The following is a 25,486-nucleotide window of genomic DNA, read 5'->3' on the forward strand; positions in this document are numbered from 1 at the left end:
CCATTGCCAAAATCTGAGACAGATGAAATATAGGCTCCGATGAATCCTTTGTTTTCTTCTTCCTTGGTACCAGATGAGGAAGAAGGGCTTACTCTTTGGATTTTTCCAAAATCCATAACCTACTTCCCTGCTTTGTGTGAGCTCATAGCTACACTGCCACCACCTTAAAGCCAGTTTTCAAACCTTTACTCTCATTTCTTCCCTGCCTTGCTGAAAGCAAAAGGTGCCTGGTGCTCACTCTGGGCAGAAAGAAAAGCTCTGGAACGGTGGCTTCCAGACCTTGCTGAGCACCTGAATCACCTGTGAGGTTTATTATACTACTCTTTTTTTTTTTTTTAGTTTATTTATTTTGAGAGAGAGAGAGAGAGAGAGAGAGAGAGCAGAGGAGGGGCAGAGAGAGAGGGAGAGCGAGGAAATCCCAAGCAGGTCCCGAGCTGTCAGCAGAGCAGGACGCGGGGCTCGAACCCATGAACCCATGAGATCATGACCTTAGCCGAAACCAAGAGTCGGATGCTCCACCTACCGAGCCACCCAGGCGCCCCACCTGTGAGGTTTATTAAAAACACATGTGCCAGGGCCCCACCCCTGGAGGGTGATTTGGTAGAGGTGGAGTCCAGAAGGATATAATTTTAATTTTCCTCCCATCTTGCAAGTGTTTGCTTAAAGGCCTCAGTAACACAGCAACAAGCTGTGTTGCTGTCACCCTATTTCAAGTTGCAGCAGTCCCAACCCAGGCACTCCATATTCTACCTCCCTGCTTTATTTTCTGCCATGGCACTTCTCTTTTATCATAATACATAAATTACTTGGTTTATGGCCTTTCCCATGCACCTACCCACCCCCTGTGTAAGTTCCGTTAAGGGCAAGGGCTTTGTTTATTAGTTTGTTTTGTTCACTGCTGCGTCCACAGAGCCTAGAACAGGACCCGGCACACAGTGAATGTCATAAATATTTCTCGAATGATGGCTGAATTTCAGAGGCAGTATTGCATGGGACGTGCATAGACTCTGGCAAGAGACTTCCTGCCTCCAGATCTCAAGGTTGGCACCTACTGGCTATATACTGTAGGTAAATTACTTTTAAGCTTTCTACACCTAGATTTCCTCTCATTACTCAAATGACAACAATGCCTACCCAAACTAGAGGGGCTGAGTGAACTATCACCTCCGCCACCCATAAGCGTGTGGCCTTTAAAAAAAAAAAATTGCTCTGTGCCTCAGTTTCCTCAACAGTAGCCTGTCCAGTTTCCTCAACAGTAGACTGCCTCAGTTTCCTCAACAGTAGACTGGAATTCTGTGAACATCCCAGCGGCCTAGGAGCCAGGAGCAGGGAACTGACCTCACAGGAAGGGTCCAGGAAGGCTGGGTGAGGTGGGGTGGGGTGGCTGGAAGCAGCACTGATTCCCAGGAGTGATCGGGAGGCTGTGTTGCTGGGAAGCAACGCGCCTTGCCTTCTCTGAGCTTCTCGTGGGAAAAGACCCAGAAGCTTAGTTGGAGAAGAGGAACGAGAGCGAGCGGAGGGAAAACTTCCCCTCACCCATCTGGGAAATGGGCTGGGGCCAACTGCTGACTTTGCGCTCGCTGGCGCGGCTCCCTGCGGAACCCTCGGCGGGGAGGGAGGCTGCGAACATCTGGAGGACATTTCTGCGAGAGCGGCTGCCGAACGGGGCCGGGAGAAGAGAGAGGTGCACTTGTGCGCACGTCGGGCCGAGAGGGAGGCTGTCCCCGCAGGCTCCGGTCCCGCGGCCCTCGCCCTCCCCCGCGGCCCCTTTTCTCCCCCCCCCCCCCCCCCCCCCCCCCCCCCCCCCCCGCCCCAGCCCTGCCCGCCGTCCGGGCCCCGGCCCGCCGCGCTCCTTCACTGGCGGCCTCGCCTCGCCAGAGGGCACCCTCGATCTGCCGGAAAACGCCACCATTTTCAATGGCCCTGGAGCATCTCCAAGCTTCAGCCCGCCGCCCGACTCCAGGCTTGTCAGTGAAGAATCGGGGCCAGGATCGCCGCGGAGCTGAGCCCACCTCCAACCCCGCTCCCCGGCCGGGCGTCGCCCCCCACCCCCGAGGGTGGGCACGGCCGCCCCAGAGCGGGCCCCGCGCGCGCCCCTGCCCCAGTCCCTGCCCCTGCCCCTTGTCCCGCCGGGCGCGGGGGCGGCCCGGGGGCCGGGGGGCCCGGGCCGGAGCGAGAGACGGGCCCCGAGGCGAGAGGACGGACTGACAGCTGGCGAGAGGGCGAAGGAGCTGGGGGAGAAGGAGGGAAGGGATTCGTCGGAGTAACTTTCCAGAAAAACAGTCAACGTGTAGCAGGAGTGACTCCAAGAGGGGAAAAAAAGTTCAGTTACCACGTCGAGCGAGAGGACTCGCAAAGTATTTTTCAAATGGGCTCGGCTTTTCCTGTGCCTGTTTAAAACATTAAAATCGTGCTGCAAAAGAGGCTGCGTGCGCTGGTCCCTCCCTCCCCCACCCGGGCCAGAGACGTCATGGGAGGGAGGTATAAAATTTCAGCAGAGAGAAATAGAGAAAGCAGTGTGTGTGCATGTGTGTGTGAGAGAGGGAGAGGGAGAGGAGCGAGAGGGAGCGAGGGAGAGGGAGAGAGAGAGAGGGAGAAGGAGAGGGAGAAGCAGCAGGGAGAGGAAGGGAGGGAAGCAGAAAGCCAAGGCCAAGGGAATGAGCAAGCGAGGGGAGAGATAGGGGAAGAAGCCTGAGAAAGAAGGAATAACAGCTTTCCGGAGCAGGCGTGCAGTGAACTGGCTTCTATTTTCTCTTTCTTTGCCTTTTTATTTTTTAAAGAGAAGCAGGGAACAGAAGCAATGGCCGAGGGAGAAGACAAGCCGAGGTGCTGGTGACCCTGGGCGTCCAAGTGGATTATTGTTCCTGGGGCCTGTTCTCCCTGCCTTCCAATTGCACATACCCCCACTTCCCAGCCAATGAAGAGGAGAGGCAGCGTGAACAAAGTCATTTAGAAAGCCCCCGAGGAAGTGTAAACAAAAGAGAAAGCATGAATGGTGTGCCCGAGAGACAAGTGTGTCGGGCTGCCCCCACCTTGAGCTGGGCCAGCGCGGCCCAGCCCTGCCTCTCCCCACCTACTCACTGGTGATCTGACTTTTTTTTTTTTTTTAAACAATTTTTTTTTTTCCTTTTCTTTTCCATTCTCTTTTCTTACCCTCCTTCAGGGCAAGGCAAGGATTTTGATTTTGGGACCCAGCCACGGTCCTTCTGCTCCTTCTTTAAAATACCCACTTTCTCCCCATCGCCAAGCGGCATTTGGCAATATCAGATATCCGCTCTATTTATTTTTACCTAAGGAAAAACTCCAGCTCCCTTCCCACTCCCAGCTGCCTCGCCACCCCTCCCAGCCCTCTGCTTGCCCTCCACCTGGCCTGCTGGGAGTCAGAGCCCAGCAGAACCTGTTTAGACACATGGAGAAGAAACCCAGAGCTACAAGGCACACAGTCGGCTTCTTCGCGCTCAGGGTTGCCAGCGCTTCCTGGAAGTCCTGAAGCTCTCGCAGTGCAGTGAGTTCATGCACCTTCTTGCCAAGCCTCAGTCTTCGGGATCTAGGGAGGCCGCCTGGTTTTCCTCCCTCCTTCTGCACGACTGCTGGGGTCTCCTCCTCGCCAGGCCTCGCAGCCCCCCTGGCCTCTCTCCCCAGCTTGCGCATGAAGATGCACTTGCACAGGGCTCTGGTGGTCCTGGCCCTGCTGAACTTTGCCACGGTCAGCCTCTCTCTGTCCACTTGCACCACCTTGGACTTTGGCCACATCAAGAAGAAGAGGGTGGAAGCCATTAGGGGACAGATCTTGAGCAAGCTCAGGCTCACCAGTCCCCCCGAGCCATCGGTGATGACCCACGTCCCCTACCAGGTCCTGGCCCTTTACAACAGCACCCGGGAGCTGCTGGAGGAGATGCAGGGGGAGAGGGAGGACAGCTGCACTCAGGAAAACACCGAGTCGGAGTACTATGCCAAAGAAATCCATAAATTCGACATGATCCAGGGGCTGGCGGAGCACAGTAAGTCCACGTTCTCGCTGGGGTGTCTGCTCTAGAGGGTCTGAGCAGGAGTGGGGAGTTCCTGGGGGGGGGCCTAGCGGGGGCCTCACAGCAGGGTGCCCGGGGTTCACCCACACCAAGGCTCAGGAGGCGTGATGCACAGTTGGGGCCGGGTGGGTGGCTAGGGAGGGAGACCGGGCCATTGTGGGAAGAGCCGGGGGCTTCTGGGAGGCCAGGCGCCCTGGAGTTGAGTGGCTTGCTGAACTCACATCACATCCTCGACTGATTTTACTTTGGAATTACACCGTGCCGTCCTGTTCACATCTGTGCTCTGGCCCATGTGATGGGATAGGCGACTGCGAGCATACAGATGCCATAGAGGGACAGGGCTGGGTCTCTTGAAAGCCCTTATAGCTCCCTGAGTCTGGAGACCTCGGTCTTCTCCCTTGTTTTCGCCACTCATTGTGACGCGTCTTTGGTTTAGTTTTTCCAGTCCTTGGGAAGAAGGGTACACTTGCCCTAGATTAATGTCTGTCAAGCTTTTTGAAGCCCAGGCAAGATCCAGCTGCTTGCTGTCTAGGCCCTTCGGTCTATGCCACACACATGACCCACGTGAGCTGTGAGCGTGGTTGAAAGGCACGCACCTACGTTCACACGTACAAGTGCTTCAGGGTGATGTGTAGTCTGGCTGTGTACAGTAGACAGATTCATGTGCTCAAAATGGGCGTCTTCCAGGCCTGTGGACACGGGGAGAGCAGGGTTGTGGTTCTGGACGTGTACATGATTGCTGGCCGCCCTTTTGTGTCTGCTTGTCACGGGAAGAGTGGGTGGGAGGTGTGGCCGTGGGTGCAGAGAGGACATATGTCTGGGAGTGTGTCCTCCCAGGAGGCTCCCGTCTGTGCTGAGAGGCTGGGAGGCTTCTGGGTGAGACGTCTGCGTGTGTGTGTTTGTACACGTGTGGAAGTCATGTGTGTTTACTGAACGGACCTTTAAAAAACCTCAATACAAGAGAGAGAGATTTGGCAGATGTTGAGAAACTGACAGCCCGAGAAGGAGGAATGTGAGCCGCGCTGGGCCAGGGACCCTGGGAGTAGCTCTGTTTGCTTTTCCTACCAGCAGGTGTCCTCACCACCCGGACTACCTCTTCCAGGCCCACCTGGCAGTGGGGAGTGGGAGTGGGAGGGAGCAGGCAGGGTGAGGGGGGTCAGTGGGGGAACTTGGGAAGTTGAAAGGAACCTGGCTGCAGAGGAGGACGAGGAGTAGGTGGCTGGTGGGTGGAGCAGCTCCAGCTGAAGGTGCAAAAGGCCCTACTGGGAGCCGGCCCATGCCAGGTCCAGGAGCCTGTGGTTACTGGCGAGGGGTTCCCGCTCCCGTTTCCTGTGGCCGCCTGGAGCGCCTTGCCTTAGGATGTGGCCACCGTGCGGGGCGGAAGCCGAAGTAAGAGGCAGGGCTAGTGCATCCTGCCCAGGGTCCTCCCGTGGGTCTGGCTCAGCTTCTGCCAGGGGCCCACGGTTCCCAGAGGCACCAGCACCTGGATGGCTGAACCCCCAACCCCCTGGGCAACCACCAAGTCCGGAGATAGTGGCCACGAGGGTGGAAAACTGAGGCCTGCAGGAGAGGTCTGAAGAGAGCCCAGGGTGAGAGAGAAGGGCTCGGACCTTACGATCCGGGTCAGGAGGTGGAGTCCCAGGGAGGAGGGATTCTGAGTCACAAGGGCACATCCAGCCTGGAATCCAGAGCCGAGAATGAATGGGCCAGATGCATGCGAGGGCATATGGGTGCCAGTGGATGTGGATTTTGTACAGAGACTCAGGACACAGGTAGCGAGCAGTCTTGGGGAGAACCAGGGCAAGGGCCCACGGACGCTGGGCAGCTCGGCCTGCAGCAGCAGAACCCTAGCAGGTAGGGGCGACCCTCGGGCCACAGAGCCTGGTCAGGCTGGGAGCAAGCCCGGCACAGGGAGCAAGATACTATTTGGGATATTGTGGAGGGGCCAGGGCACAGCGGGACACGGGCGATGCCGTGGAGGCTTGCAGGTGCAAACAGGAAGCAGGCCCAGACTCTCTGCAGCTGTTGGAGGTGACACAGAGGCTGAGCAGACGCGGCTTGGGCCCGCCCTGCAGCTGGTCAGGTGCCGAGCCAGCCCCAGAGAGGCAGGCGCAGAAGGCACACTAATTATAAAGGAGGCAGCGGGGCAGATGTTGAGAAGAAGCAGAAGGCCATCCTCAGAGGCTTGGGGTGAGGGAAGCCCGTCCTGAGCTCACGAGGGCTGTGTCCTAGAGTGGCACTGGGTCCGTGGCGGGACCCTAGCAGGGTCTGGGTGCCAGAGCTTCTGGGGGGAAGTGATGAGATCGCATTCGCTTCCACGTTTCATCATTCCCAGCCTGCTCCTGTGCCCAGTGGAGGGGCACTTAGAGGGAAGTGACAGCAGGAGCTGGCGTAAGGACATAGGGGAGCCTGGAGAGCAAAGTATGGCAAGGAATCGTTTCCCGTGTGCAGGAGAAAGGGCACCACGGTGAGCACAGAGGAGAGGGCCCATCTTCTGGCTCTGCCCTGTCAGAGAGGAACCCCGATTCTCTGCCTTACGGATGAGGACACAGAAACGTGCATCAGTTAAGTAATGTGCCTCAAAGAGCAGGGGCTCTAACCTAGACGTTGTTCTGCCTGCAGAATGCATGCTGTTAGGCACTAACCCAAGTGTGTAAAATAAACATTTTAAGCCCCACCTTTAACCTCAAGGCTCCAATAGCACTTTGATTTACAACATGAGCAAATCACCTATCGGACCAAGCAGGAGCGGGTAGGAGCTATTTGTAACCCTGGTGGCAGACCGCACAGGGACCATTGGGTGTGTTCTTTCTTAGCTCTGCCTATCGTTATCGCCAGGAGATTGATATCATCACAGACGTTCTCCCAGATTCAACGGAAGGGCGTTCTTTAACGAAGAGCCTCAAGCTGGTTAAGCAACCACACCAGATGGCATTAGTCAGGTCACCTCTCTGAGCCTCAGTTTTCTCATCTGTAAAGTCAGAGATCATCTCTAAGCTCTCTCGCAGCTGAAGCAATTTTATGCATACATCTGGGATGATTCAACAGCCTCAGCAGTGAAGGCAAGACTCTGGAAATCCTTTTATAATTCACCAGGAGTTGGCTCTGTGGAGGCTGTCTCTGCCCCACGTGGTGGGGAAAGACACAGGCTTTTCCATTCCTTTGTCATCCTTGTTATCAAGATATCACCAGTGTAGGTGTTGTTTTAACTTCTGGCTTGTAATTATCTGTGTCTGGCGGGAGACCCTTGTTTTCATCCAGCAGTGGCTCTTAGATAGCCGGCAAACCCGGAGTTCCTGAGCAAAGAGAAAACTTGATATTTTAGCCTTTCTTTCCTAGATGCTACTTTTGGATTTGGATTTTTCATTCTGAAAATTAAAAGATATTTTGTATCACAAGAACTCATTTGTGTTAAGGGCCAGTGCCCTCTGCACGCTGGGTCAGTGTTTCTCCTAGAAGGGCTAGGTAAATGTAAAAAATGTGGATTCCCAGGCCCAAGCCCACCCTTACAGAATCAGAAGCTGGGCGTGGGGTCCTGGGGAATCTGTATTTCCGAAAAGCAATCTGTATTGATCCTTAAGCTCACTGAGGCTTAAGACTCAGTGAACTGTAGGGCAAAACCTCTCCTTAAGGAGCTGAAAACACAAGTGCCCAGCTGATACGAAGGATCTGGAAGAAAAGCCAACACCATGACGGCGGACCCAGGACACTTGGCCTCAGGGTCGAGGAGAGAATAGGGTGTGCAAGAGGCTGATGGGGCGGGGGGAGCTGGAAGCGCCCACGCCCTGTTAAAAGAGGGTACCCGCTGCTCAGTCCCTGCTGATTTCTGCATTTAGGAATGTGGGTCCAGCTTGCCTCGACCTTGTCGTTAACCCAGAAGAGCAGAAAATCTGGATCTTTTTGTGAAATTTCCCAACTTGTAACATGGGCTTAACATGTTGATGGGCTTCTGATTCAAAAATTTTTCAAATGATGCATTGGTCCAACTGCATGTCTAATACATTTAAAGGTTAACCCGTTTAATGGTGAAATCATTGGAGTGTGGTTTCTCATACTTCTAGAACATCTGGAAGCCATGGTACCCTTTGCAGAGCACTATAAACTGTGGCCCTCAACTCTGGCTACACATCAGAATCATCTGGAGATCTTTAAGAAAGAGAAAGAAAGAAAGAAAGAAAGAAAGAAAGAAAGAAAGAAAGAAAGAGAGAAAGAGAAAGAAAGGAAAAGAAAAGAAAAAAAGAGAAAAGAAAAGAAAAGACAAGACAAGAAAAGACAAGAAAAGACAAGAAAAGAAAAGAAAAGAAAAGAAAAGAAAAAAGAAAAGGAAAACAACTCCGGACCCACCCACTCCAAGGTAGTCAGCATGTCAGCATCTCTGGCGAGTGGGGCCAGGCATCGTGTATTTTCAAGGCTTTCCAGGTGATCCTAACGTGTAGCCAGAAGAAGCTTGGCCACACTGAAATATGCATGCTGTCATTGGAACCCGCAGGATTTTACATGCAGAAATGATGTATATAAGCAAAGGCACATCTAGGAGCCCCGGTGTCTGAAAACATTTTAAAAGGCATGGTCGAAACACGGTCAGCTGTTTCCACGTTTTTGTGTGAAAACTCTACATGAATATTCTTTGCTTATTTTTCTCTCCTCATAGGAAAAAAGGGGGGGAAAGGGCCTCCACCAATATATGTATTTCTCACGCAGTGGAAAAAGTTGGTCATACTGTAGTTTGAAAGGTGGATCCTCTAGTCCAGCTCCCAATAATACCAGCATCCTGCAGAAGCACGGCTTACCCACAGAACTGAGCGGGGCTTGGCTGTTGCTTAGGCCTAAGTTGGCACTCTGGGCCCACTTCAGGGAAGCCTTCATTTTGTTGGTGAAACTGTGCCTCCACTAGATCTCTCTGGGCCTCCCAACTTCCAGATTCCCCACTTCAATAAAAGAGGTATGGTCCAAAGACCTGGGTTCAAATGCCACCTGTGCTACCCGCTAAATTTCCTGACACTCAATTTTCTCATTTGTAATTTTAAAAATTTGATTTGAAAGAGAGAGAGAGAGAGGGAGACAGGAGGATCCAAAGCGGGCTCTGCTCCGACAGCAGTGAGCCCGACGTGGGGCTCAAACTCATGAACATGAGATCGTGACCCGAACCGAGGTCAGGCGCTCCACCGACCGAGCCACCCAGGCGCCGCTCTCATTTGTAACATGGCCAATTTGACTTCTCGTTCTCCTCGAGGATTGTTCGAGGGTCAGATGAGTTAGTAAGAGCTCTGTGCAACGTAAGGTGGTGTTATCACAGTTGATTTACAGTCTCATTCCACAAATTACTTAAAACAGCATCATTCTTCAGTGGGTTTAATTGCCAAGATTATATTTACGTTTTTCTTTTCTCTCCTAGGCAGTTCTTTTGTAATCCCCAACGATTCTGTCTGAGCTTTACTGATAGGGTCAATTTCCTTGTGTCAACCAAGGAACCCCCCCCACCCCGCCCCAGCGTCCGTTCTACCTCTGCTAGAAACCTGTAGATCCCAGTGATAAAAAATGACCCTTCCACCTCCTTCTCGAAATCTCCTTGAAGTTCCCACCAAGAGGAGTCCGTCGTAGGGAACAGATATCTGATTGATGGGCTGGAAGAAGCAAAGGAGGGATGGTTACAAGGGTGTGCTAAAGACCCTCTTAGCTCATCGCTGCCCGCGTGTCCTGGCTTCCTGCTGTCTTGACCCCCCTTTGACTCTCCTCACTGGCATGCGCCATCTTCTGTTCCATCTTCTTTTCCACAGCAGTGTGCACGTCGTGTGGACATACGCTTTATGCCCCCTTTCAGCAGCTGCTGGAGGTGCTATTATAACTGAAGCCACACTGATGACAGGTCCTTCAGGAACCAAGCGTGCGAGTACTTGAGAGGGTGGCCAGTCTGAGGAACCTACCCACGTCCAGAGGGTTTCAAACGGGCAAACTTAAAAATTAAACTGCTCACGCTGGTGCCTCTTTCTGGTTCTATCTGCAATAATTTAGGGAATAGTTGGCAATATTTGTTCTCTCGAAGCCAGTTATTAAGCAGGGCTTCATTAGCCGGCATTCACACATTTGTTTTCCTAACATCTGTTCCATTAATTTTCTAAGAACCAGTGTCAGGCCCACCAGATGGCAATTTCCAGAAACACTCGCTCATCCTTTCCTCAAGATCAGTAGCGCATTTGCTTGTTTCCAAGCCTCTGATCCTTCCCGCCTTGTCCGTGACTTCCTACACCACCCCTCGGGGTGATTATGAGCTCATTCCAGCCATGTCCATTATGTGTGGAATCTGGGTCTATGAGCTTGAATTTCAAGTTCTGGCTATTATTACCGTTTGGGTAGAAAGTTTTTCTCTGGGTGTTAATGCTGCTCCGACCTTGAGGTTGTAAAGCGTGCAGGAGAAGAGACAGGATCTTTCTCTTCTCTTCATCTGGCTCCGAGGTGTGGGGAAAGAGCATCTGCTGCCTCGTGTCTTCTGGACAGGGACGGAGAGGCCAGCACGGTGACAGAGGCTGGCAGAGCACGTGCTGTCAAAGTCAGAAATCCTTAGAAAGGAGTCAGTGGGGATGGCCCAGCTCTGTCTGAAGAAACATCTGTGGGTCTGCCAGACTTGAGATGTGGGCTCTTTGCCATACCGATGCTGCCTCATTGGGTCTAAAACACAGTGTTAATTAAGTCACTGCACTGCTCTTCTAACACCTTCCATGGCTCCCTACTGCTAACGCGATAAAATGCAGCCTCTCGGGCTGATACTTCAGCCTCCCTAGCCTGCCGTGCTGACCTTGTCTCGCGGGCCCTCCCCTGGCTGCTTCCTCTTACTCACATCTCCTCCTGTCCCTGCTTTGTTTCCAGCAGTCCTTCATGGAAAATCCCTTCCTCTCCATCCTCAAACCCTTTCCTCCTGCAGGACCCAGATCACATGGTACCTCTTCCATCAGGTGCTCCCTGCTGTCTCCCTACTCTGGTCCCTCCCAACTCCTGGGCTTCTCCAAAGGCCCTCAACACTTTTCCGCTCGTCCCATTATGTGGGCCCTTGTATTAAGATCCTCCCCCCCACCCCGACATGACTCTCCTTGAAGGCAGGGGCACGTCTGTTCATTTTTGCTTCCCAGTGTCAGCGCTGCGCTTGGCACATAGTATGTGCTCAGTGCACGAGTAATACATGAATGAACGCCCAAAGGAACGAACACATGCATGGGGCAGGTAGCTGTGAGATGGTTAAACCGCCAGGGGGTTTGCTGAGATCTTTTGAGGACGTGTGTTTTCTAAAAGAGTAGCCAAGCAGGCTGGAGAGCCTGCCACAGTTGGGATATCGAGGCTGTGGGAGGAGTGGCGATTGCCTTTGACCGGCCAGTCATTAGTGCCGGTCCCGGGACTCGCGGGGCTCCTTGCTCCTGACTCGGGCCTTCACCAAGATCGTCCTCCCATCTCCGCCTTCAGGCCTGGGGCCTCACGCCTCTAGGGAGGTCATGGGTGGGACCCTGGCCACCTGGCGGGTGTCTGTGGGCCTCACACTGCTCCTGCGGGGTCTCACTCACACACTTACTGCACCTCTCCTGCTTGCTTGATCTCCTAGATGAGCTGGCCGTCTGCCCCAAAGGGATCACCTCCAAGGTCTTCCGCTTCAACGTGTCCTCAGTGGAGAAAAATGGAACCAACCTGTTCCGAGCGGAATTCCGGGTCTTGCGGGTGCCCAACCCCAGCTCTAAGCGCAGTGAGCAGAGGATCGAGCTCTTCCAGGTGAGCCCCTCCCAGAACAGAAGCCACACGGACAGGGACGGATGGGGAAAGCCGGCTCCCCTGCCCCTGCAGGCCTCTGCTCTGTGCGCAGTTCAGAAGGCCTGGGTGTGAATCCTACCTTCTTGGAGTCTTGCTTTCTGTACGTGCGTCTGTCGCTGAGAGGATTAAGCATTAGCTAAGCGTTTGAAGGAGCGTTCGGGAATTTTCAGTTTCCTGTTGCTCGCCTCACGTGCCCCTCTGCATTGTGACATGTGCTGCCGTCCTTGTCCCGGCCTGGGCCGCTTACTCCTTTCTCCGCCCTCTAGATACTCCGGCCCGATGAGCACATCGCCAAACAGCGCTATATCGGTGGCAAAAATCTGCCCACACGGGGCACCGCTGAATGGCTGTCTTTCGACGTCACTGACACCGTGCGGGAATGGCTCTTGCGAAGAGGTAGGTTGACTCTTAGCCTGAGCATTTGGGAAGGATCCCTCAGGTCCCTTGGTCATTTCCGAAACAGAAGGAAGAGGACAAAACCAGAAGAGTCGCAGATCTGGGTTCGAATGCTAGCTCTGCCATCGATTCGCTGTGTTCTTCATCTGTTCACGCAACCAATACTTACGAAGAAAATTAAGTATGGCTTACTGTGGATGCAGCCGGGAACAAGGCCGGTGAGGTCCCTATCCCATCGGGCTTCTTTCCTCGTGGGAGAGACACACTACACAAGGCAACATATCGATGAATAGGAATCTCAGTGATGAGTGCCATGAAACATAGAGGGCACTGTGATGATGACAGGGCGCAGTCTGACATGAGATGCTCAGGGAGGGTCTCTGTGACAAGGAGTGTGTGCACCGAGGCCTGAGTGATGAAAAGGTTTCAATATGGATATGCTGGGCGAAGGAGGTAGTGAGGCCCAGGCCCCCGAGCAGGAGCAGGCTTGGTTTGTTCTGGCAGCACACGGACTGATGTGGCTGGAACGGAGTGAGCTGGGGGGCCAGAGGTCGCTGGAGCCATTTAATTTGGGACCTGTGAGGCCATGGTCAGGTTTTAGGACTCATTCCACATGTGGTGAGAAGCCCTGGAGTATTCCAAGCAGGGCTGGGATGTGGACTGAGGTGATTTTATATCTTTTCCATCTTTAAAAGGTCCCTCTGTTTGCCATGAAGTCAAAGGAAGGAGTAGGAAAACCAGTTTGGGGGGTGCCTGGGTGGCTCGGTCAGTTAAGCGGCTGACTTCGGCTCAGGTCGTGATCTCACGATTCGTGAGTTTGAGCCCCGCATCGGGCTCGCTGCTGTCAGCGCAGAGCCTGCTTCAGATCCTCTGTCTCCCTCTCTCTGCCCCTCCCCTCCACGCATGCTCTCTCTCAAAAATAATAAACAAAACGACCATGTAGGGGCCCCTGCAGCAGCCCGGATGAGGGCAAAAGGGGCTTTGGCTAGGGTGGTGGCCGTGGGCGTGGAGAGGATACAGATTTGTCGTATATTTTGGGTGGGCTGGTGAGGCATGGGGTGTGAAGACAGGAGAACGCCTTCTCTGATTGTGGACGGAACCCCCCGGGTGGCTAACACTGACACGGGGAAGGCGGGGAGAAGAGCAGATACGGGGGCAGGTTCTGCTGGGGCCAACTAAGCTCGAAAAGCGTGGTAGTCATCCAAAGAGAGCTGTCCCATCACCGTATCAAACTTCACCCACCCCAAATTTCTCACCCACTTGCTGTGTTCCCTCACCTGGAAAATCAGGTACTGGTCCCTTCCCTGCATGCCTCACGGGCTGTGTTAAGGATACAATGTATTTGAGAGAACCTCATGGCTTTCAGCCTGTTACACAAGAGTGAGTTTTCATTAGGTCAGACGAGGACACTGGGGCCCAGAGAGGTTAAGTGACTTGACCAGGGTTATCCAGCCTGGATCAGAACCAGAGTGTCCTGACTGGCAGTTGTGGTGCCTCGTAACATCACGCTGTGCTGTTTCTCCCCTTCTTTACCTGGTGGTACTGTCTGGATGATGCTCAGTGGGGAGCAGGTGCCTACGGCGGGCTCGTCTGTTCCTTCTCCCCCTCTTGCCAAGAGTTTCCTTCCATCATCACTGCCACAGAGGCACAGTCCATCCACGTCCTGATGTCCAGCGTCCCCGGAGCTGGTGGGTCCTTCCCTGTACTTGATGTTTTGGGAAACCAGGGGTTAACGCCCTAAGGCTCGGCCTACGTAATGTTGTAAATTAAATAATGGTCCGCAGTTTTGTTTTGTTTTGTTTTGTTTTTTAAGTCAGGAGATTTCACATAAAACCTGGACTTCTGGATTTTCTAGAAAAGTGGGAAGATTTCCTGGTAACGATCCATGGGAGAGGAGTAGTGGCCACCTCTTGAGGTGGGGCACACATTCTTCACACCCCTGTAGGCCCTCCCGGTCCCCACTGTTCCCCCCCGCCCCCCGAGTGAGGCCGGCAGTCCCCATTAAGCATGATACGCTGGCTATCTTCGCTCACTTATGTCACCTGCCTGGGCTCCGTAGGCGTCCGAATTTGTAGGTCCTCATCGAAGGGGCATCACCTGATGGCTGAGCTGGCTGATCGCGGGCTGGAGGTCCTGCCTCACCCCCAGGGGTACCTGGGAGCTCCATCCTATCTCCCCTACTGAGCACAAAGCCAGAAGCCTAGGAGCACCCACGGGACAGGGATCTGCCCTGGGCAGCACAGTTGGGAATTCTGACTCAGACGGCACTCCACCTAGAGCCTGACATGGCTGCAGAAAGGAGAGGCCGGGGAAATTAATCTCTTAGCTTCCCTGTCTGATTTTGATCAGCTCCACCTGGATTTCTTTGAAGCCCTGGGCACTTGAAGGAGTTCTTATTTTCCCAGCTGCAGAGCTCAATGAGAAGTTTGCGCGGAGAATGATTTCCATCCTCCTTGAGACATCAAAAAGATAATTTCGTAATAAAACCTGTGGGTCCCCCACCCACCATCCCCACTGCTGCCAATTCTGAGGTTAGGCCTTCATTGGAACCTTCAGTTCCCACTTAGGCAGATGCTTCCCGCCCCTCGTACAGGGGAATCACACACAGACCTTTACTTATGCAGAGCTCAGGAGTCTTTTCAGAGTTCGTGGCCCCAAACAAGGCAGCAGATGGACTCCAAATGGAACAACTGGTGGTGCGGACTGATGAGGAAGCCGAGTCACATATAGGGTCTTGTATTCACTCAGCCAACATCCAAGAGCCTGCCGTGCGCTAGGTTCCCAGGCTGCCTTCTAGGTCCCGGAGCCGGCTGGAGCCCTATCCAGAGTTAGGGGCCTGGGTCCTCAGACCCTTGGGCTATTTATTGCTCTACAAGGTCTGCAGTTTCTCCAGGTGCAGAGTCAGGCATCCCCCAGCAGCCCTGTCGGGGAGCACAGCCAGCCTCATAGCTTAGGATGGGGGCAGGTGGGGGGCGGATGCTGGAAAAACACAGGCATCTTCCTTTGGTAGTCTCTATTGCCCCGCTTTTTATCCCTCCTTGTCTCAAACAATTAGGATGGTTCCAGCATCAGGTGATGGCATCTTGGCTCTACTGCTTACTGCTTGGGCATCTTGGGCAAGCCATTTAATTTCTCTAAGCCTCAGGGTCCTCATCTATGTAATGGGGGGTAGTAGTAGTCTCTACTTTGTAGGATTATTTTAAAGATTGAATGAATTAACGCATGTAAAGTCTTAAAGCGGCATTTGACATAGAATGCCCAACAAATGTTGGTAATTGTTATCATCACGGTGAGTTTTCTACACAGACAGAGCCTGTTGGCCAAGCCAGGCCACCATCTCTGACACTAAGACCTAACTATCCCCACACATCTGTCTGCACCTTGACTTTCTAATTCACAGAATCACAGAACTCGTCCACTCCAGGTCTCTCTTGGCCTTGGCCCCTTCTGAGTACTAGGAAATACACTCTGTATCCCATTTCAACCTCCCTAGCTCCTTCCCTCAATGGCCTTAAACCAGGAAGAAGACACAGCTACGGCTCCGTCTCTGTTCACTCCCTGTTCTCTGGCTGGGCCTCAGCTTCCTTGTTATATTAGTCCCATCCCTCCCACCAGAGCTAACCTTCTGGAATAGAAGTCTTCAAGCTCAGCAAGGGTCAGTATGTCCTAGAGGCTGCCCTGGCTTGGAGCAGGACAGATGAGACTGGGTTCTGGAGTTTATGGAAAAAGGGATCCAGGCCTGCCTAACAGTGACCAGAACCTCTGAAGTTGGGCCATTCTGTGCATGAGAAGGGTGCTGAGCTGGTTTGGGCTCTGGGGTTTTCCCTGGTGACACCAGATATCGGGAAGACCACAGGTTGGTCCCAAGGCTGGATGCTCACACAGAACTGCTGCCCCCCTACAGCTCGGGATGCAGTAAATCAATCAGCTTGCTGAGATGCTGACCCTGAATGCAGAAGGGTCCATTCCTCATGACCTTTCCTACACCACCGCTTGCTGCTGTCTCCGGGTTAACAGAACTTCCCTAGTTGAGTCTTACCCTGCAGAACTGATATGACACCGATCCTTCCTGGTTTCCCTGCACAGAATTCCTGGATCCAGTTCAAATGTTTTGAACTCTTTTTATTCTTCCTTTTTTTCCCCCCTCCACTTTACCCAACCCCTTTTACTAATTTCCTTGATTCCCCAATTTTAGTAACCAAAACACCTCGATCCCACAACTAATAGGAGTAAGGGCTACAGCTGGTAGTCTTACACCGAGTTTCAGTCCACAAACCCTGGCACCTCCAGATTTCCTCCTGCTGGTTCTCTCTGAGCTCATATCATCTGGGCCGTTGGCCTTGGCCATTGGCCATCTTCTGTGGCCTGTGCTCTGATTTCACAATTGTCTTCCTGAGCTGTTCGTTTTCCCTCAGCGAGCCATCCACATCTCCAGCTTCGCTGTTAAGCGAACAAGGATTCCCAGAGAAGAAACTTCCAAGTAACTTTGACCCAGTTATGTCCTTATCCCTTCAAGAAAATATGGCCAAGGGTAACTGTGATTTTCATCTTATCTCCTCTGGAATCTACCAGTCCATTTACACCCACAATCATGGCCCTGGTAGAAAGGCTGGCGTCTTCTACCTAGACTGATACCGCTGCTTGTGTGCAGGTGACCTTGCCTCTAGCGTTGCTTCCTGACTTAATCCTATGGCCCAGACTGTCCCATCTTCCTCCCGTCTGGTGGACTTTGTGGCCTTTTGAATCACTGCCTCTCTGCTCTAAAGTTCTTCAGCGAGCCTCTTTCCCTGGCCTCTCCTAGTCCCCCTGCCTCTTACTTTATCTTTCCTCAGTAGGTTGGCTCGAATATCCCCTCTTGCAACAAACACCTAGGCGGTGTGATGGCTGTTTTTCTTCCTCTTATGTCCTCATTCTTCCCCCCCCAAGGAGGTGGGTGACAGTTTTTCCCACTACCATCCTTTGAAAATAGATGACCTTGAAAATTCTCCTTCCCATTAATTTCCCTTTATGCCTTTATTTGGTTGTTCCTGACATAACAGAAACACGTGCAGTGCGGCAACGCATGTGTGGAGGTCCACTGTAGCTTTCGCAGCACTTTCTGTCCTCGGGGACCCTCGGTATTACTCAGCTCCCGTGACTGCCTGTGGGAGCAGAGCCCTGGCCCACAGGCACGGTGATGGGCACACTTCCGCATCACATAAAGAATTTTCTCACTGACTCCATGTCTTATTTTGCAGAGTCCAACTTAGGTCTGGAAATCAGCATTCACTGTCCGTGTCACACATTTCAGCCCAATGGAGACATCTTGGAAAACATTCATGAGGTGATGGAAATCAAATTCAAAGGTAACAAAATGGATGTGTATAGTGGGGGTGGGGGCAGTTGATGAGATGGGATAGAACAGGAGACGCCTACCAGACCCCAAGAGAAGCAACCAAGCTCCCTCACAGAGATGGCCAACTGTTTTTGCCCCAAAGACAACGGGCGTGACTTTCAGTTTATAGATAGAAGATGTTAACATCTGGAAGACAGTATTACATTGGGAAGAGGGGTATAGTCATGGATGCCAACGGGTCCGCCTCTCTGAGTTCAGTCAGTAAAATGGAGCTGAGAATGCTTCTTTCATAGGGTTATCACACAAATTAAATGAGATAACAAATGTAAAACCCAGTACCGCAAACACTCAACAAATCGCTGTTGTCTTTCCCTTCCCTAAAAGAAATGAACTGTGGTGATCTGACTACTGAACTTTCCAGATGTTACAGAGACACCCTGATTCCCACCCAGAAGTCATCTGGGTGTGAATGATCGCTTTGGGGCTCAGGGTGTTTGTATTGAGATAGAGAAATAGTTAAGAGTCTTCTGTGGACTTCCAATATGTTTCTAAGGCGTGCAATCTGTGGACAATCTCTGGATGTCAGCGAAGTTCTCTTTTCCTTTCATAGTCCCATTTTGGATAATTGAGGCTTGCCTGAAGCCAGGTGGTTCCTCAAGGTCAAACCAACCAAGCCAGAGCCTGAGATCAGAGTCTTGTCTGGGAAAAGGTGCAGGCCTCTCTTGGCTCCCAGCCCTGGGCTTTTACCCTTCATGGGCTCTATTTCAGAGCCTACTTTTATTATTTTTTATTTTTTACAGTTTATTTTGAGAGGGGGGGGGGACAGAGAGAGAGGGGGAGAGAGAGAATCCCAAGCAGGCTCCGTGCTCTGCATGGAGTCTGATGCAGGGTTGGATCTCATGACCGGGAGATCATGACCTGAGCTTCTGAAACAAGAGTTGGACTTTTAATCGACTGAGCCGCCCATGTGCCGCAGAAAAGGGAATTTTATTTTTTACTAAAAAAATTTTTTTTTATAATTTATTGTCAAGTTAGCTAACGTACAGTGCATAAAGTGCTCTTGGCTTCGGGAGTAGATTCCCATGATTCATCGCTTACATACAACAACCCAGTGCCCATCCCAACAAGCACCCTCCTCAAGGCCCATCACCCATTTTCCCCTCTCCCCCATCCCCCTATCCACCTTCAATTTGTTCTCTGTATTTAAGAGTCTCTTGTGGTTTTCCTCCCTCCCTGTTTGAAACTACTTTCTCCCCTTCCCTTCCCCTATGGTCTTCTGTTAAGTTTCTGAAGTTCCACATATGAGTGAAAAGATCCGATCTCTGTCTTTCTCTGACTGACTTACTTCACTTAGCACAATACCCTCCAGTTCCGTCCACGTTGTTGCAAATGGCAGGATTTCATTCTTTCTCGTCACCAAGTAGTATTCCATTGTACAGATATACCACATCTTCTTTATCCATTCATCACTTGATGGACATTTGGGTCCTTCCATAACTTTGGCTATTGTTGAAAGTGCTGCTATAAACACTGGGGTCCATGTGCCCCTATGGATCAGCACTCCTGTGTCCTTTGGATAAATTCCTAGTAGTGCTATTGCTGGGTCTTAGGGTAGTTCCATTTTTAATTTTTTGAGGAACCTCCACACTGTTTTCCAGAGCGGCTGCAACCAGTTTGCATTGCCACCAACAGTGCAAGAGGGTTCCCGCTTCTCCACATCCTCGCCAGCATCTGTTGTTTCCTGAGTCATTAATTTTAGCCACTCTGACCGGTGTGAGGTGGTTTCTCAATGTGGACAAAAGGGAATTTTAGATCCAGGCCTCCCATTCTTCTTATGGTCCTAGTGCCCCTTTGTGGGGTCCAGGGTCCCTTCCGTCACCGTGTAAATTAAGCTCCTCGTGTTCCTGTCCTTGGTGGAGATGAACAGCTGGCAGCTGCCTGTCACAAAATGGATCTCCTTTTAGTTGAGACTAATTCAGTCCTCAGTCTTCTCCTTTTTAGATGAAATAGCAGGTCCCCCCAGCCTGAGAGTTTATTTGCTAATCTGTGTGTCATATACTTCATTATCTCACCTGAGCGTGATAGTGAGAACTCTGTGAAGCGACTAGTGCACGTGCAAGTTTAACGATGATTCAGTCTCATTCCTCTGGCTCCCGTTAAAGCTACCTTCAACGGAGACACCTTACCTTATGGGTAGGACTTCTGTGCGGTCTTGACCGATTCAGATGATAAGAGGAAACTCACACCCCAAGATTCTAAGTCTCAGAATCTACACCGACAGCACAAAGCAATGTGTCTGGGATTCTCTACGGAAGCTTCATGGATCCCTGAGATACCAGGAAGCCTCTTGGAAGGGCTGTCTGCATTCTGAAAGATTTACACACAGGAGTCATGAGGGGATCCGACCACGGGTGTCTTGGGAGTTCCTGTGCGACCAGCCCCTCCACCCGGTCCTCCCCTTCCTGCAGCTGGATGTTAGCATGAAGCCGTGCTTCTCCCAACACCTTCCGCAGAGATTGCACTGCCCCTCCTCCGGGGCGGAGATGGGATGGGGTGAGAACACAGCCTCCACTCTGCCTTCCTTAGACAGGAGACTGTCATCCTGTTTCCCTTCTGCAGGTGTGGACAGCGAGGATGATCATGGCCGTGGGGATCTCGGGCGCCTCAAGAAGCAGAAGGACCACCACAACCCTCACCTCATCCTCATGATGATTCCCCCGCACCGGCTGGACAACCCGGGCCAGGGCGGGCAGAGGAAGAAGCGGGCCCTGGACACCAACTACTGCTTCCGGTGAGCTGGGGCCCTCTCACGACCCGGGACTCCTGAGACGTTTACGGTGCACCTGCTGTGGCTCAGTCCCTAGGCTTAAGCGGTGCTAACCCGGGGGTCCTGGATGCGATTCACAAACCCTCTTACAGAGGTGTTCTTGTTTTTCTGGGAGCCCTAATGTTTCTCCACAGCCCAGCTCTGTGAGGGCCCAGGTGAAGGAAATGAGGAGAGTGTGGTCCAGACAGTTTGGATCGGAGATACCTGGCCAAAGCATCCCCGCAGTTTTTGTGTTTTAAAGGACTTGTAGGGGGTGTTTGTGCATGGGGGAGATGAGTGGAGAACTTCCCACGAAAGAAGTGCTCTGTTCCCTATGAGCTGCTCAAGGATGCTCCTGGGTGAGGGGAGTAGGGCAGCCTCCCCTTTCCGGGGGAATTTGAGCTGGAGAAATTAATGAACTAACTCAGAAGGACTACGTAGCCCCTGGGAAGAGAGGAAAAGAAAGAGCTTCTTCTCTGATCTAGTTTAGCTCTTCATTCATAAGGGAGGGGATGATAAAGCACACACAGCAATTACTGAAAGGTAGAAAATGCCCACATCCATGAGAAGGTCTGAAAGATCGAGTGCCTGAAGAATTTGGAGCAAGAAGTTGTGGATGCAGGAAAGGCTTCGGAAGGGTGTGGAATTTGAGCCTCCGTGGGTGAGTGAGGCTTGGACCTGTAGGGATATGGGCGGAGGAAGGAAGGAGCACGCATGGGTCAGTCTGGCTGGAGAGGGGGATGCCTGAATGGAGCTGGGGGAGAATGAATTAGGAAATTTTTCAGATCTACGACCACGTCTTACGAGGAACAACTGAGTGGACTCAGGCTGTTGAGCTTGAAGGTGTAACAGAAGCAGTGACGTTGCGCCGACTGTCTGAAGGCTGGCGTGTAGATTTGTTCTGTGTGGCTCTTAATCAGTTAGGAATGGATGCTCTTGGCTGCAAGTAACAGTGGCCTAAACCCCAAAGGATTTCTTGTTCACAATAGGCCCACAGCAGCAGGCTCAGGGCTGGGCTGGCTGCCTAATTATGCCATCGGGAATATGGGCTTTCTCTCTCTGCAGGCCACCACGATTACTATGTTGGTTTGCTTTTCATCTTCTTGTTTATGGTTGCAGGGAGTGCTAAAGCTCCAGGTATCTTGTCCAGGCTCAAGACAAGAAAGAAGGGGGAAGAGGCAGAGCCAGAAGCTCTCCTCTCCCATCTGTGACTTTTATAAAGAATCAAAATGTTTTTGCCAGAATTTGCCCTTACCCTCTGCATACTTCTCCTTAGGTCTGATTGGTCATTGCAGGGTCACATGACCACCCCTACCTGCAAGAGAGGCCAGGAAAATGGTGCTCTCGACTCTTGTGATGGGAGGTGGCAAGGGAGAAGGGAGGTAGGGATGGCTACTGAATAGATAACCAAGAGTGTCTGCCATGGCTCACCCTCGGAACCCACAAGAAGCCAGATTTTGGAAGTGGTAAGTCTTAAGTCTCAGCAGACATTGAAGAACAGGCTAGATGCCCACTTGGCAAGAGTTACTGCCAAATGGATTTCTGCAGGGAACAGAATTGAAATGGCCTGATAATCGCACTTGGGGTGAATCATGAGTCTAATGGAAGGATACCCTTCATTTTTTATGTGATGGCCCCTGGGTTTAGTCTGAGCAGTCTCAGGTTGTATGTGAGCGGCATGAGCTTAGAGTTCACGTCTGGTTGGGTGCACATTAGGAAGGGAACAATGACACCAACCTCAAGAAAACTTAGCTGGCTAAGAGCATTCAGTGCTTGGTTCTATGTGAAGCAGTTTAAGGCTCTGCTTTGATCCATCGTGAAAAAGGGGGCAGGTCCACTTTTGCCTTTTTTCTCTTCCTCATGCATCATCTGTATCTGCCTGTTGTGTCCTTGGGACCAAGAAAATGCCTTTATGGTATATACTGCTCAATGCACTTGAACCTGGGATTCCATCGATTAGGACCACCTCTTAGGATGACCTGGAAGGACTCCAGGTACAAATACGAGGGCCGTTGGTGAAGTTCTTTCATATGGGTGGTTTCCTTTAGGTTGATTGTCTCTAAATGTTTTTCGTTGTAGCAATTTGGAGGAGAACTGCTGTGTGCGCCCTCTCTACATTGACTTCCGACAAGATCTGGGCTGGAAATGGGTCCACGAACCTAAGGGCTACTATGCCAACTTCTGCTCAGGCCCCTGCCCCTACCTCCGCAGTGCGGACACAACCCACAGCACGGTACGGGGCGGGGCTCATGCCAGGCAGGGCGCTGGGGCGGAGCCGCCCGGCCACTGGTTCAACTGAATGCGTGAAGGACTGAATGTGGAATGAGCGAATGACGATCCAGGGCGAGTAAAATCCCTTTGTGAAGGTTCTGATCTTGGCACCCTGGCCCGACTCTACTTCGTCACATTGTGCCCTTTAAAATTTCTTCCATGGTTTCCACCAGACTTTAAAATTAGTTCTAAAGCTCTTGTACCATTCTGGAAATTAACGGTCACACCCCACCCTGTATGTCAAAGATGTCTGCACACAGCTAGTGGGGAGTGTGGGGGAAAAGAGGCTTCCAGAATCCGTTCAAACGCTCTGATAATTCCAGCCTCTTGGATGCAGAAAAGTTACTTTGAAAGATAATGCAAAGCACACAGAAGAAGCTAATATGCAACAGTGGGAAGAGAAAGGGATAAACTAGCTGCTGGCCTTTCTTTCCCTCAAGGGGAATCAAAGCTAGGGCAGTAATTTGTGGAACGTGTTTCCCGATAGCTCATGATTACTGCATCCGGTCTGGGGCCCCACACTCTGGTGCTTACTGAATGGCCCAAAGCGGCGTTTAGTGAGATCACTTCTCACCAAAGTGGCCAGTCGCAGCTAGGAACACCGATATAGGAGCGTTTCTTAACAGCAAAGAAAATCTCATTATCCCGTCAAAGTCGCCCGATAATTGTTACAAGCTTAACCTGATAATGCTCAAACCGGTACAGATGTTCCCCCAAACCGAAATAGCCTGGCTGGCCAGTCTACCGCTCGCCCCGTCTCTGGAGCGGCCCCCAGAACTGGCGGAGGGCTCTCGGCCCGGGGCCTGGCTTGCCAACCTCTAAATGATGTGTCCTCCCCAGGTGCTGGGACTGTACAACACCCTGAATCCCGAAGCCTCTGCCTCACCTTGCTGTGTGCCCCAGGACTTGGAGCCCCTGACCATCCTGTACTATGTCGGGAGGACCCCCAAGGTGGAACAGCTCTCTAACATGGTGGTCAAGTCCTGTAAGTGTAGCTGAGAGCCCACCTGCGACAGAGAGAGAGGAAAGAGAACCGCCACTGCCTGACTGCCTGCTCCTCGGGAAACACAAAAGCAACACTCCTCACCTAGAGGCCTGGAGCCCGCAACCTTCAGCTCCAGGCAAATGGCTGAGACGGATGTTCCCTTTTGGGACATTTCTCCTTCTTGCTGGCTCTGAGAATCACTGTGGTAAAGAAAGTGTGGGTTTGGTTAGGGGAAGGCCCAACTCTTCAGAATACACAGATTTTCTGTGACTTAGACAGACGTGGTGGGGACGGAGGAAGAGGGATGGCGAGTCGGCACCTGACACATGGTGTGGCAATGGATCTGGGAATCCCTAGGGAGGAGGAAGGGCAGAGAACGGCCGGGACAGGGCCAGGCTGGAAGACACTTCTGAGGTCAGATTGGCTCATCGCTGCCCCACATCTGCTCTAGGGAACCTGGATCACTTTAGACAAGGCAAGCATTTTCCCTCAGGCAGGTTACCTAGACAGTGTCCCAGATTTGTAGCTCATACTCCCTGGGATTAAGGATGAATCTGCTTTTTGCAAATGGTCCTCTCGACATCAGTCAGCACCGAGGGTCATTACAGGGAGAAAATCCAGGTAATGTCGTTCCCGGGCCATCAACTGGATTGGGCCGTATGGACACGCCGAACTCAGAAGCGGAGGGTGGGATGAACGCTCTCCTGCCCGCCCTCTGGGCCCCTCCTCTCGCCTTCTTCCTCAACCGTATTTCCCCTTGGACATCTGGCTAGACACCGTCCAGGTCAGGGTGCACGTATCTGGATTATGGTCTGTGCAGTCTTGGGGCATTATGGGTTCCCCTCTATCCCCCAAGACCCTGTGTTCATCTGGTGTTCCTGGAAGCAGGTGCTAGAACGGGTGAGGCATGCGGGGAAGCAGCAAATGTGCCACGCGACTTGGCCCCAGACACATAGACTGAGGTATAAAGACAAATACAAATATTACTCTCAAAATCTTTGTATAAATAAATATTTTTGGGGAATCTTGGATCATTTCCATCTTCTGGAAGATTGTTTCTAGAACAGTAAAAAGCCTTTTCTAAGGTGGAAGTCTGACTGGATGAATATCCTTAATCACTCTTTTCTTAATTCCCTGTTCATATCCACTAACTAGAGGGAACGGGAGCCCGGGGCAGGGAATCTCGAGCACACTGCTTAGTGTGAGTCCCCTGGACACCGGTAAACTGCACTGCCTCTGCCATCGGAGGGAGAAGACTCAACTGTCATTGGTGTTCCTTCCTTTCCTTCTGGTGAAGTAGTTTGCTCTCAGACACACACAGAGGCAGTGGCAGTGGCTCAGATGGGCAGAAAGTGTAACTGTGGGCCAAAATCACTTGGGGTGAGCCCTTGTACGCGGAAGTGTGTTGGTTTGTACATCCACTATCCACGAAGGACATCATTTTTGAAAATCTGATCTCACCCGCCACATCAGTGGAGAATGAGAGAACCTGTCTGGCAAATGGCCTAAGAAGACGAGGCTAATTCTGTTATCAGGCTAAGCTCGCCAGGAAACCCTTTACAGACAGAGGGCCTCTTGTCAATGATTTAGGGATGGGAGAGGGCGGGGAAAGAACAATCCCACAGTTCTGTTTCGAGGTCCCAGATCCCAGAGCAATGCAGAATTCCACTGTGGCGTTGACGTCCACCTGAAGCAACCATCTGCAATGAGTGAGGAACCACCTAGCAGCTCCCCAAAAACATGTTCCGCTATTGAAATCACCGTGCCATTGGTGAAAAAGTCTATCTGAAGCTAAAATTTGCAGGTCGAAGGGTCTGTGTGGTATGTGTGTGTGTACGGAGATGTATCTTGCTCCTTCTGGAGTTCTCCCGGAT

The 25,486-nt window shown here is 52.0% G+C and overlaps 1 protein-coding gene across 1 annotated transcript; it reads left to right on the forward strand.

The window, feature by feature from the left end:
• Positions 1-1,855: 1,855 nt before the first annotated feature.
• TGFB3 (transforming growth factor beta 3) lies at positions 1,856-24,653 on the forward strand. Its single transcript, XM_049611372.1, has 7 exons — positions 1,856-4,001; positions 11,617-11,780; positions 12,086-12,215; positions 17,453-17,560; positions 20,170-20,341; positions 22,436-22,589; positions 23,468-24,653. Exons 1-7 carry the CDS (start codon positions 3,650-3,652, stop codon positions 23,624-23,626), a joined length of 1,239 nt encoding a protein of 412 aa, XP_049467329.1. The 5' UTR covers positions 1,856-3,649; the 3' UTR covers positions 23,627-24,653.
• The last annotated feature ends 833 nt before the right edge of the window (positions 24,654-25,486 follow it).

The sequence above is a fragment of the Panthera uncia genome (genome assembly GCF_023721935.1).
Source record: "Panthera uncia isolate 11264 chromosome B3 unlocalized genomic scaffold, Puncia_PCG_1.0 HiC_scaffold_1, whole genome shotgun sequence".
NCBI classification, from domain to species: domain Eukaryota; kingdom Metazoa; phylum Chordata; class Mammalia; order Carnivora; family Felidae; genus Panthera; species Panthera uncia.